The following is a 13,361-nucleotide window of genomic DNA, read 5'->3' on the forward strand; positions in this document are numbered from 1 at the left end:
TGTACCATATATAACAGCTAAAAAATGAATGATCAGATAAATATATATATATATATACACACATACATATGTATGTATACATACATATGTAAAAGACAGCAACCAATTGACAAATAGGCAAAGGTTAGGGACAGGTGATTGACAGAAGAAATTTTTTTTTTTTAAAGATTTATTTATTTATTTTTAGAGAGAGAAACAGAGAGAGAGAGAGCATGAACGGGAGGGGCACACGGACAGGGAGAGAGAGAATGCCAAGCAGACTCCATGCTGGGCACAGAGCCCAACACGGGGCTTGATCCCACAACCCTGAGACCACTACCTGAGCCAAAACCAAGAGTCGGACACTCAACTGAGTTTGCTACCCAAGCGCCCTGACAGAAGAAATTTTTTTAAACAGTCAATAAACATATGACAAGATGTTCAACCTCACTAATAATTGAATACAATAACTGAAATTAAATTGTATTGAAAATAATAATCAAAATTAAAACAACAATGAAATATTCTTTTTCCCATCATTGGGATAAATAATGAAAAAGATTAATAATATCCATTGGTAATGAGGCTTCAGGGAAATAGACCCTATCATGCAATGATGGTCAGAGTATAAATTTGTAAAATCTTTTTGGAGACCCTACGGGCATTGTCTATTAAAAATTTAAATATGCATAGCCTTAGGCCCAGCAATTCTCTTTCCAGGAATCCAACAGATGCACTTGAAAATGTGTAGAATGATGTTCACTGAAGCACTTGTTGTGTTAATGAAAAATTGGAAGTTTCGTGAGACTTCATCACTAGGGGAATGATGGCATGCAGTTTGGTGTTGTCTGGCTATGTAATATCAATTACGAAAAAGTGTAAATAACATCATCAGCAATACTTGTAAAGCATGAAGTGTAGTGTTGTTGGAATATATGTGTGTGGGCGTGCATCAAATGCCCACACAAGAGGGACTTGGTGGATGCAGACCACACCATTGATGATGATGACCTCTGGGGATGGTGTACACCTGAGGATGTTAGGATGTAAGACAGATCTCTGTGGGCTAGCATACACAAATAAGTCCTGAGGAAAGAGGAAGGATGGACAAGGGCCTTGCATGAGATGTACAATTAGAATAGGCCAAGGGAAAGAGAGGTGACTTCTCCCAGAGAAGGTGACATTATCCACCAAGTCTTGCCTACCTCCAAGTATTGGTAGCAAGAAATGCTGCTATCAAAGAGCATTTCATTCATTCATCAAGTACTTATTGAGGGTCAACTGTATACCAGGCATTCCTAGTCCCCTCCTCTTCCTCCTCCTCATCATTATCTCTAAAAAGTCTATATTACATAGAACCAATCCATAGGAAAAAGGCATTTTCAATGCTGGTGGGAATATAAATTCATTAACTATTCTAGAGGTCAATTCACCTCCTTAAATTGTTATCAGCCTAAATTATATCAATCATTAAATTGAATATACCTTTGGACCCAGCAATCTTATTTCCAGGACTTTATTCTAAAGGCAGGGACATTTATGGAGATTTATTGACAAGAATTTCGAATGTCTTAACTGTCCAGTAACAGTAATGGGAAAGATAAATTGTGATACGTCCCCGTCATGGAATACTATCCCGCCATTAAAATTACGCGATGGAAGCATATTTAACAACATGGGAAAATGTGCACACTCTAGTATGAGAAAAGCCAGTCAGAAAATAGTACTTAGGGTATGAGAGGAATTAGGTTTTTAATTTTTATTTGCATACAAGTGATTGGAAGGATCTACACTGAAATGTTAAGTTATGCCTGGGTGGAGATATTGCAAGCCATTTTTATTTTCTTCTTTAAGCCCTTTCAATATTTCTTCACATATCTCTACTTGAACTATATTATTTTTGCAATAGAAAACAGCCAATATTTGGGGACCAGGCTATAGTGCTGTGACACCTGCCAGGAACCACCCCCTCAAGACACAGCAAGAGTCAACCTCCTTTTGCAACAGTGAGACGAGAAGACGCCACATGCCAACCATTCTTCCTGGGAGTTTACAGTGGAAGACCAGCAATTTTATCTCACATTAAGAACAATGCAAGGAGAGTGGGGCGCCTGGGTGGCTCAGTCGTTAAGCGTCTGCCTTCGGCTCAGGTCATGATCCCAGGGTCCTGGGATCGAGTCCCGCATCGGACTCCCTGCTCTGTTCAGCGGGAAGCCTGCTTCTCCCTCTCCTACTCCTCCTGCTTGTGTTCCCTCTCTCGCTGTATCTCTCTCTGTCAAATAAATAAAATCTTTAAAAAAAAAAAAAAAAAAGAACAATGCAAGGAGAGTGTGACAGTCCATGGTCAAGGGCAGGGGAGAGCGGTAGTGTTAAAAACATTCCCGAGAGGGGCGCCTGGGTGGCTCAGTTGGTTAAGCGACTGCCTTCGGCTCAGGTCATGATCCCGGAGTCCCAGGATCGAGTCCCGCATCGGGCTCCCTGCTCGGCAGGGAGTCTGCTTCGTCCTCTGACCCTATCCCCTCTCATGTGTTCTCTCTCTCTCAAATAAATAAATAAAATCTTAAAAAAAAAAAAAAAAAAAAAAACATTCCCAAGAAAATTTCCCCTCTCCTGTGAATGGCTTCAGAAGCCTGCAGGAAGGAGAGCAAAGTTGAGTTCCCTAGGACAGAGGGGCTCTGGAGCCCAGAGGAGGAAAGGCACTCACTGCAAAAAACACTTCTGAGAATTGCTATTCAGTGTTATCACCCAAAAGTATTTGCCCACAGAACTTTTCATTGTGTTTGGTTTTTTTCTGGTTTTCCATAAAACAATTATTAATATGAGATGAAGATTTAGGAGAACATGGCCCCTGGAAATGAGCAAGGAAAAGGGCCTGGGGAAATGGTGCCCCGGGAGGCTGGAGCCACGGGCCTGATCCGCGCCTTGCCCAGGAAGGACTAGTGAGCCAAGCTTCCGCACGCTCCCCACCAGCCTGGGGCGGACATGTTCCAACCTAAACAAGACAGTCTGCTTTCAGGTCATTTATGTAGAGTCACCTTTTCTTAACCCTCCTGGTGGAGTCCCCTTGAAGCCTACATGGAATGTTCTAGAAGGTATGGTCATCACTTCCTAAGGTTTCCAATTGTCCCGTCGAAAAACCACAGCCCTGCCCAGAGGCTGAGACAGTGTGAGGAGCGGGAGGCTCTGAGGTTGAGCAGATGCAGCCAGGGAGGCCCAGCTCTGCTTTGAGATTAGAACAACTTCCAGGGCCTGAGGGGGATGAGCATGAGGCAGACAGACTGAGAGACAAGGGGAAGAGGAGGAAGAAAAGAGTAAGTGAAGGGAAGGGGAGGGAGGAGGGGAAGAATAGAAATGAGAGGACCAGGAGATGGAAAGAAAAGGAGAGAAAGAAGAGAAAGGAGGTTCGGAGAAGAGAGCGGGAAGAGGAGGAAGGGGGGGGGGAGGGGGAGAGGGGGGAGGGGGAGAAGGGGGACAAGGGTCTGTATTTCCAGTGAAACCTTATGAACTACCTCAGATTCGGGGAGCAAGTACCTAAATAAATGTTCTAGAAGGAACCCACCTTCAATGAAAGTAGATTCACATTAAATAATGAACTAGATGACTGCACTTGAAAGCAGGGAATGTTTTCATCTATTTTAATTTGCACAGAGTCCTCACTACCAAGAGGTGTAATGTACAGTTCCAGAATATACGGTGACATAAACATAAAAAGGACATGTATAAGATCTTATGTTTCAGAGCTAAGTGATATTCAGAGTGGATTCCCTCCTCAGCCCATGGTCATCTGATGCATTTTTCTGTTTTCTGTGCCAAAAGATGTATTTATACTAATAGTCATTTGTTTTCTTGAATGAATTTGCTTAGGGAGAAAAAGTGCACATTTCAGATAATACATCATTCCGTGCTTTAGAAGATTATAATGAGCAAACTCCAAAGGCAAATAAAGTTGTACTAACCACTATCTACATAAATTATCTACTTTAACATGTCCCTTATTCATGCAGGATATTAAAAATACCCTTTCTCCTTCTATCAAAAAAAAAAAAAAAAACAACCTCTTCACAACTGAGTTTTATCCCTTCAAAAAAAGCTTATCAAAACAACATCACTGGGCACCTGGGTGGCTCAGTCGTTAAGCGTCTGCCTTCGGCTCAGGTCATGATCCCAGGGTCCTGGGATCGAGTCCCACATCGGGCTCCCTGCTCCGCGGGAGGCCTGCTTCTCCCTCTCACACTCCCCCTGCTTGTGTTCCCTCTCTCGCTATCTCTCTCTCTGTCAAATAAATAAATAAAATCTTAAAAAAAAAAAAAACAACATCACTAATGCCTTTAATATTATATTACATGCATGTAATAATATTAGATTCTTTCTCACACTTGGGACCATCAGCTTTATTTTGTGATCCTCTTTATCTTGTACCAGACCAAATTCAAGTTCAAAACAATAAAAAATGTAATATTTAGCACACAATAGCAAGTCTTATTAAAACTGTAGAATATTTGTGATAAAAAATGATAACCTTCGAATATGGTGCTTGGTAGCTAAGATGTTCCAGAACACGGCCCATGCCTCCAATCTTTCTCCAGGAAGGGAGGGCTACCTCTGGTCCTCTGCCCACTTTCAGATGAATTTCTCAGGGAGATGTTGCCTGGGACTTGGATCAGTTCCTCTAGGCAATAGATCAGAGCCACCAGCCTGCCCTGCTCGGAGGCCTGGAAATTGACATCAGGACCTCCCGATGCATGCCTCCTCCGGGGGATGCCCAGCACCCTCCAGCCAAAGCAACCAAGGCTGCACAGACCTGAGCTGGGGGCAAAGCACACACACAGCCAGTCCAATCTTTTAGACATGAAGGTTTTGCCCAGGGCTATGTTGGGCAGAATGGGGCCAGGCGCTTGCTCCTTCCTCTCCTTACTTCCATGTTAGCCCCAGTGTCCAAGGAAAGATCTATCCTCATCCCCACAGCCTAGTTCACATGGCCCACAGAGGCCATGAAAATGCATTCTAGCCCAGCAGAGCCATCTGCGGGCCCCTATCTCGCCGATTAGAGGAAGGACCACTGATCTGTCCCCCCATCTCTCCCCAAAGAGCGGATATGCCCTTACCTCTCATTTCCGTCGCTGAGGAGCCGTTGGACCAGGCAGTCCACTTATTCCTGTGCTTGCTAATTTCCTGGACTTTGCAGACGTAATGCCCTTGATCTGCTGGCCGGAGGGTCAAAACCGAGAGTGTGTAGAGTGCCCCGCGCCTCTCCTCAAGGAGGCACAGCCTCTGCCGGAAGGCGCTGCGGCTGTAATTCCCATAGTACTGCACCACCCGGAGCTTGGTCATCTTAACCATCAAGGCTTCCGGGGAGTTGGGGCGTGCGAAGAACCAGCGCACGGCCAGCAAGCTGTCCTTCCGTCTCTTCTGGGAGACATGGCAGAGAAGAGTGGCATTTTCCCCCTCCAGGTAGTCAACCACAGGCCCCGGGGACACGGTGACATTGAGGGCCCCACACACCTCTGCAGAGAAAAAAGGAAGAAAATGAGCATGGCCACTGCCTTTCCCCAGAAGGACACACAGTGCATCTTTTCTCCGGGAGCCAACGGCATGGCCAGAGGGGCAGGCCACCCTGATCCCCTCCACACTCACTCTGTGCCTTTGTGGTGGACAGGAGGACTCCTTCTGGAGCATGGCGGGGACAGGGGGTTTCTGTGGGCTCCCATGTCCTCATCCATGGGACAATCCCATCCACATAAGATGCCACTGACCACCTGGCCCAGACATAGTTGAAAATTTTCTTTAATTAGTTGCTGACATTTAACACTCAGACATTTCACATAAAGATTTGGGTTTTGGGAATCCCTTAAAAATTTCCAGCCCATATCCCATCCACCTGCCTCCCAGGGTCACTTTAGATCAGTTTCATCACCTGCCTGAGGTGGCAGTGCTGTGGGTCCAGGAGCCGCCCTTCCAAGCCCCTTGCCCTGTCTCCGTGATTCCCACTGTAACCAAGGCAGAACATCAGTGCTAGTCAGGCAGGCATTGAACTAGTACCGAGGAGCTGGGGCAGCAGAGGTTTCTCGGTGTCTTGTTCTAAGTCTTTTGTGCACTTAGGTCCACGGTCTCAGAGCTGCAGTGCAGGAATAAAGAATGAACAAACCCAGGAACGGGGAGGAGTGGGAGAACGCCCCAACAACTCAAAAGATGCTCCAAAATTCCAGACCTGGTTTACTACATCCCGTCCTTTGTTTTCTTCATTAGATCCACCCCCAAGGGCTGCCCCTCCCGAACTGCCCTTCTGCCCCCCAAGCTGACCTTGGAGGGAGCCACCCCAACACCCACTCAGACCAGCCAGACCAGAGGACCTCACACAGAGACCTCCCCCCGGGAGATTCACTACATGGTGACAACAGGGACTGAGCAGTGTGGCCGTCCTGCCCTGGAGCTCACCGCTGGAGCCGTCAGCTGGAAGGCAGAGCCCAGAAAGGATGTTTCTGCACAGGATGCCCAGAACCTGACAGCAGGGCTGTCTTCACCCCAGGTCCCACATCCTCCCCCTGCACTGCCAACTGCCCAACAGCAGCAAGCACCACCCCCTGCCTGCCCCACCACACAAGCAGGGGTCCCTAGGGTATCTCAAGCCCCAAATGTCACCTCTGGTCACAAGAAGGGGCTTGGGTCCTGATGTGAGGGTCACCAAAAGCTTTGAACTCTGGCCAATGCTGCAGGTAAGCAAGGAGGAAGGATAAAAAGAGATGAGGAAAGACTTGAACCCTCCACTAGGAAGAAGCCGTGAGTCAACAAGGTGAGGCCCTATCTCTGTCAGGGTGGGAAAGACTCCCGTGAAAAATATTCTTCATGGTAAAAGTCCAGGCAATAAGCTCATCCTCCTATATGGCTTCCACTATTGAGTTCATAAACTGAATACGTTCAGAGATATGATGGAAGGGTCAATTTTCTCTAATTTTCTTTCCCATCTCTCAGATGCCAGGCCCACCAGGATACTCCAGGACACTCCAAGATCCTTAACTTAATCACATCCATAAAGTACCTTTTGCCACATAAGGTAATAGTCACAGGTTCCAGGAATTAGGACCCAGACATCGTTGGGGGCCATCACTCAGTTTTACCACATCATAATAATCTTTTGTTACCTTAAAAAACAGATGGACATAAATTCACAAGAAAAAGGTTGGTGCTGGGCTGGACTCTCCTTGTGAAAAAGAATGAGATCTTCTGTGCCTACAGTGACAAAGGATAAAGCCAGTCCAGGGAGATACTACAGGAATGAAGAGCATCAGCAACCAAGGAAGGTGCACATTCTCTAGTAACAATCTCCCTGTGACAGAAATCGCTCATGTAGGACAAAAGAGGAGGGAATGCTCCCCGCTGTCCCCCTTGCATCTCGCCCATCTGCCCTACACCTTGCCCAGACGCCATATTAAATTAGCCCAAGTCCCTCCTGACTGCTAAGGCCCTGTCTGAAGTCCCCATGGGCCACAGCCGGGACACCAGGCTGACCTGCTCCAACAGCTGCCTGGGGATCGGCAGGAGGAGAGCCGCGGAGAGCAGCAGCTGGCTTCCAGAACTGAAGCCCAGCTTTACCCGCCCCCAAGGGCCCCCCACTGGAGTCAAGAGGAGAACTGGGGAAGGCAGGAAATTGAAACAAGATGGGTGGGATGAGAGAGCCCAGACCCCACACCCCAGTCTCCTCCTATTAACGCCGAGTGAAGGAGGGATTATTTATAGTGACTGAAACCAGGAGAATGTGCCAAGTGCTCAGTCCCCATGGGAAGCCAGATTCCATCCTGGAGGCAAAGGAGTAACCCTTCCACTTCTGCAGCTCAGACCAGGAGTCAGCAGCTCCCGGGAAAGCCAATGGACCAAACCATCTGCCTAAAAGGACCCCTCCTTTTCTCTTTACCAGGGCGCCTCTCCACCTTCATTCAGCCCCATATTCTCTTACAAATGGTCCACGCATGCTTCTCCCACCAAAGTGCAAAGACCCCTGTTGCGGATTGAATTGTGACCCCAAATTTATATGTTGGAAGCCCAAATCCCCACTCCTCAGAATGTGACTGTATTTGGAGATAGGACCTTTCTAGAGGTGATTAAGTTAAAATGGAGCTATTAGTGAGGGCCTTAATCCAACATGTGCAGTGTCCTTATAAGAGGAACTTGGGCACGATACGTGCACACACAGAAGGTAGCCCATGTGAGGACACAGGGAGAATATGGCCATCTGCAAGCCAAACAGGGAGCCTTGAGAGAAACCAACCCTCCTGATACCTCAAGCTCACATTTCAGGCCTCCAGGACAATGGGAAATAAATGTGTGTTGTTTGAGTCCCCCAGTCCGTGGCACTTTGTTCCGACAACCCCAGCGAGCCATACAACCTTGTTCACAGGAAGGAAGGCTCGTTTGGCCCTACATCTGCCACCAACCCAGATATTTACACCCACTTTCAACTCAAAGGCATGGCTGGAGGATGACCGAAATTCAGGGCCAAGGGCCCTTCAGGGGCATAAAGCTTTGCTAAAGGACATGGGCTCTCAGGGGGCCCCAGGCCTGCAATGAGCCTTCCTTGAAAGCCAGGTGTTCCCAGTAGTACCCTCTCTTTGGTTCTAGTTAAAACCCAGCGAACACAGCTCCTGCGCCGGCCTGGGGAAGGAGGAGGAAAAGTGCAGGTAGAGGCCCCAGTGCTTAGCAGAGGTCAGCTGAGCTGGATATTTGGTTAAATACTAGAAAAAACAGCATCACACAGCATCTGCCCGGCTGCAGCCAGCAGGGCCCCTAAGGCTCAGCAGAGAACACAGCAGGTGGGAGTCAGGACGGTGGGAAGCAAGGGCAACACCAACCAACATATGGAGTCAGGCTGACCAGAAGGCGGTGCCCGTAGGAGTCCAGGCCTTTCTCTTCTGCCTCTGTCTGAATGATAGAAAATATACCCACCCTACAGGGCAGAGGAGCAAGCCAAACAAACAAGGGCCAAGCCAGCTACATGACAGGACAGGATGGGTGTCACCCTCCGGGCAGGGTGGTCTCCCCTCTCCTGGCCTAGGATGGAGAATTGTCAAAAAGTCATTCTTACCCAGAGAAGAACTGAATTTCTTGCTTTGTAACCCTGCATTGCAGGGAAGTGAGATGGGAGGTAGACTCCCCTACCCCCACCGGCCCCCGCCCCAGGCACCTCTGCACCTAGAGTTCCCACTTCCTCCAGCTTCTGTCCCAGCCTATGCTTTGTTAATCACTCAACAACTACTTGCTGAGCAACAGCATTGAGCCAGGCACTGCACAAAGAAGACAGCATTCCTGGGGCGCCTGGGTGGCTCAGTCGTTAAGCGTCTGCCTTCTGCTCGGGTCGTGATCCCAGGGTGCTGGGATCGAGCCCGGCATCGGGCTCCCTGCTTGGCGGGAAGCCTGCTTCTCCCTCTCCCACTCCCCCTGCTTGAGTTCCCTCTTTCACTGTGTCTCTCTCTGTCAAATAAATAAATAAAATCTTAAAAAAAAAAAAAAAAGAAGAAGACAGCACTCCTAACCTCATGCAGCTGAGAGTCCAGTGGGCAAGGCAGCTGGTCCTGGGGGAAAACGACACAGGAGGAACGGCAAACAGTGTCACATGCTATAGGGAAAAGGTGTAAGGCTTTAAAAAAAATCAGGGCAAGATCCCGATCTAGTCTGTGGTGGGGTCAGGGAAGGAGACTCTGGGGAGGTGACCAGGAGCTAAAGGCTGAGTTGGGGTAAATGACATAAAATTCAGGAGAGTAGGTGTGCCTGGGTGGCTCAGTCAGTTAAGCATCTGGCCTTTGGCTCAGGTCATGATCTCAGGGTCCTGGGATTGAGCCCCACATCGGGCTCCCTGCTTTTCCCTCTCCCTCTGCCTGCCACTCTCCCCACTACTTGTGCCCTTGTGCGCTCTCTCTCTCTCTCTGTCAAATAAATAAATAAAATATTTTTTTTAAAAAATCAGGAGAGTAGAAAAGAGTGACCTTCCTGGGAGAGAGGGGGTGCCACCTGTGCAAAGACCCTGGGGCACAAGGAACCTAGTGCAGGCTGGAGGGAGAAAGCACAGCGCCCTCTGGTGAAGGGCACCACACAGTGGCCCAGAAAGCCACGGGGCCTGCCAGCCGATCTCAGACCCAGATCTCCACCCCTATAAGGACCCCTCCAAGGCCAGTTCTTAAAGGAGGAATATGACAACATTGGGAGGGAAGAGGCTGAATGAAACAGAGCAAACGGGATTCTGGCCACAAGGAACCCTCCCCCATGTGGGCTGGGCACTGGGATTCTCACAGCCCAGGCCTTCCCAGTGGCTTGGTGGGGCTGGGCAGAGAGCCGGGGGTTGGTATTTAATACAGCAGGGCTAGAAACTTGGTGCCACTAGATGTGAGGCTCTCCTCGTCTGAAAAATTGGAAAATGGTGCCTGGCAAGGTGAGTGTAGGCTCCAATGAGGAAACACCTTCAAAATACTGATATTTGTCTATAAGCTCTGAAAGCTAGGCAGGGGAGGGCAACAGAAAGTGACACACGCCGACCTGTGAGCAGGGTGGGCTTCTTGGGTGTATGATCCACAGTCATCCAGGGCCCTGCACTTGGAAGGGCCCACTGCTTGGCTTCATCTCCGCTGTCACTCTCTTGAAATTTTTGAATCAAGGACCCCACATTTTCATGTTGCGTTGGATCCCACAAATTATGTAGCTGATTCCGCCTATAGATGAATATAGGCACCTCCACAAATTAAATTCCTGTGGATAGGATTTCTGGGGTCTAACCCTCTGGCTCTCGTTTGGATACTGTCGTGAGAAGGACTAACACAGCTCTGAAAACAGCTCGGAAGAAGCTGTTTGTATACCGAACAGTATACAACCTACTCATCCAGTACAGAGCCTCTGTCTCTGCCTCTAGCACTGGCCACGCAGTGGAGGAGGGCAATTTCCAGCTGCAGGGGAGTGTAGGACTTCTAACAGAAACAAGGCACCCACCTGGCCTGGGACCTAGAGGGGGTATGGCCACCAGCGATGGGCTAGTGGCTCTGTGCCCCGCGCTCCTTCTCTGTCCTGAAGAAACTGCTTGCTCCCTCTCACTCAGATCATTCCTTTGACTGCTGCCCTGAATTTTATGTCATTAACTCCAGCTCAGCCTTCAGCTCCCCAGGGTCTCTTTCTTCCCTGACCCCACTCAGCCAGAAGTGTCTGCATGTATAAAGAATGCAAATCATGCGTACCAATCGGCAGCAAAAATCTCATTCTTAGCAAAAAGATAGTCTGAATTCATGACAAATAAATCTCTGAAAGAAATACAATTGTATTATTTAAAAACCCAAGGCACTGGGAGCCTGTATTTATCAAGCACCAAGCAGAGGTGCTTTGAGACCTAGCCTATGGGGTGTTGCATCCACATTAAGCCCATCCCCTGAAAATAGCTCTCATCCGGGACAAACACAGGACCCTGACCAACGATAAAGGCTACCACTCTATGCCAAGCAGTGTTCTAAGCGCTTTAGGTTTATTTTCCCAATTGATCCTCATACTATGTTTATCCTCATTTTACAGAGAAGAGGGCTGCCTCACAGAGAAGCAAAGCCCACTGCTCAAGGTCACACAGAACATGGCAGAGCTGGAATTTGAACACAAGCCATTTGGCTTCAAAGGCGACTCTCAACCACCACTCTGGACCACAGCTTGGCTTTTGGTAAATATTTGGCCCTCGGTTTCCTTTCTTGTAAAATGAGGGGTTGAACCACGTAACTGCTAAGGCCCCACTCTGTCCCCAAATCAAGAAGTAGGAAAGTGCAGTGGTAAAGAGTCCGGAACTAGGTACAAAGCAGCTCTGACAGGCCCGCCGTGGGGGATCATGGCCAGGGCTGTCATGATAATCCACCCCATGGCCTTGGGCACAGCCAGGGCAGACTCTATAAAGGATCCCGAATTGCAGCTCTCAAGCCTCCTGAAGTCTCCTGAAAACACAAAAATGTCCTTGACTCCCCACCCTCCCCAAAAGTCACTCTCTGGGAGTGCCCTTCTTGATAGCACCTGTGATCAGGAAGGTGGTCAGGGAGCCTGGGGGGCGGGGGGCTGAGGACCTTTGTGCCCCCTTGCATCCTGTTGGCTGCTGGCTACTCCACCAGAGCCGTACTGGCCCAACCATCCCAGTCAACGTCCCAGTCAAACCTCCAGTCACTATCAGCCAAGACAATGACAAGGATGACAAAAGCATTTCCCAGAGCACCGATTTCAGATTCACCAGAAACCCCGCTGCCCTGGTAGCCAGGGGACAAGGGGTGAATTCTCCCCACTGTGATCCAAGTCCCTCCTCCTCACACTCTGATCTATGCTGGCTCATATGCCAGCTCGACCACTTGGGAGCTGGGTCACCCTTGGAAAATCACTTAACGCTGACCATCAGCGTCCTTATTTACGAAACACAGCTTAGACCTGCTGAGCACACTGTAGAGCCAGGCTCCCTGGGTTCAAATCCCTGCTCCACAACTCACAAGCCTCCTGACTTAAGCCAAATCGATTCCTGGGCCTGAGCCTCAGTTTCCTCATTTATAAAATGGGGATACTAACAGCACCTCCTCCAGAGGTTACTGGCAAATTGAGTTAATGTTTGCAAGGCACCTGGATATATAAATTTTGCTCTTGTCATGATTACTTTAAAGCGTTGTTGTGATTAAATGAGACAGTGTGTAGCAGGACACCTGGCCCCCATCAGGCACCCGGGAAATGTAAGAGCCAACGAAATACTCATTATTGATTATGATTCTCGCCAGCGTGGACTTTTCAGCTCCGAGGCAGGCGGGAAGGGCTCAGGGAATCAAGAGAGACTCTTCTTCAGCAACTCGGAAGTGAGAGCAGCAACCCCAAGAGAGAGCCAGCAGTGCAGGCAGAGGCTGTCCTAAAGCAGGGTGCTCGGGTAAAGGGTCCCACGTCTTCCAGGCGCGGACACCGTGTCGCACCGGGCCTGCTCTCGCAAAGCGCCCGCCGACAAGCCCCGGGTTCCTGGGGCAGATCCAGCCCTCCCGACCGGGTCGGAGAAACTCTCCGCAGAGGTAGAGAAAAGTTGCTGCCAGCCCAACCTGCCAACAGTTGTTGGTCCTGACTGTCGTGGAGAAAGCAAGCAAGCAAGCAAGCCAACAACTAGGGCCGGCGCGTCCCTGCTTCAGTCTTGCTCCCTAAGGCCCGGCCCCGGGAGGGCGCGGGGGCTGTTGCGAGTGGGCCCCGCGGAGGCAGGAAGGGGGCCCCGCACGGCCGCCGCGGGGAGCCGGGGAGGCGCCGCCGCGCTCCGCGGGGCTGGCGCGGTCACAGGGACCCGCGGAGCCCCGGCCCGCCGGGCGCGGACGGGGAGGGGGCGGCCCGGCAGGCGGTAGGGCCTCCCCGCCAGGCCCCGGCCCCGA

General features: G+C 49.6%; 1 protein-coding gene across 1 annotated transcript in view; it reads right to left on the reverse strand.

The window, feature by feature from the left end:
* Nucleotides 1-5,748, reverse strand: part of VSTM4 (V-set and transmembrane domain containing 4) — a 91,847-nt gene extending 86,099 nt beyond the window's left edge. The window contains exons 1-2 of the mRNA XM_021699965.2: nucleotides 5,733-5,748; nucleotides 5,085-5,483 (exon numbers count right to left, since the gene is read on the reverse strand). Of these exons, the coding sequence (XP_021555640.1) occupies nucleotides 5,085-5,483; nucleotides 5,733-5,748 (415 nt within the window). The remainder of the gene's footprint in view (nucleotides 1-5,084; nucleotides 5,484-5,732) is intronic.
* Nucleotides 5,749-13,361: the final 7,613 nt, after the last annotated feature.

The sequence above is a fragment of the Neomonachus schauinslandi genome, chromosome 6, assembly GCF_002201575.2.
Source record: "Neomonachus schauinslandi chromosome 6, ASM220157v2, whole genome shotgun sequence".
In the NCBI taxonomy this organism is placed as follows: domain Eukaryota; kingdom Metazoa; phylum Chordata; class Mammalia; order Carnivora; family Phocidae; genus Neomonachus; species Neomonachus schauinslandi.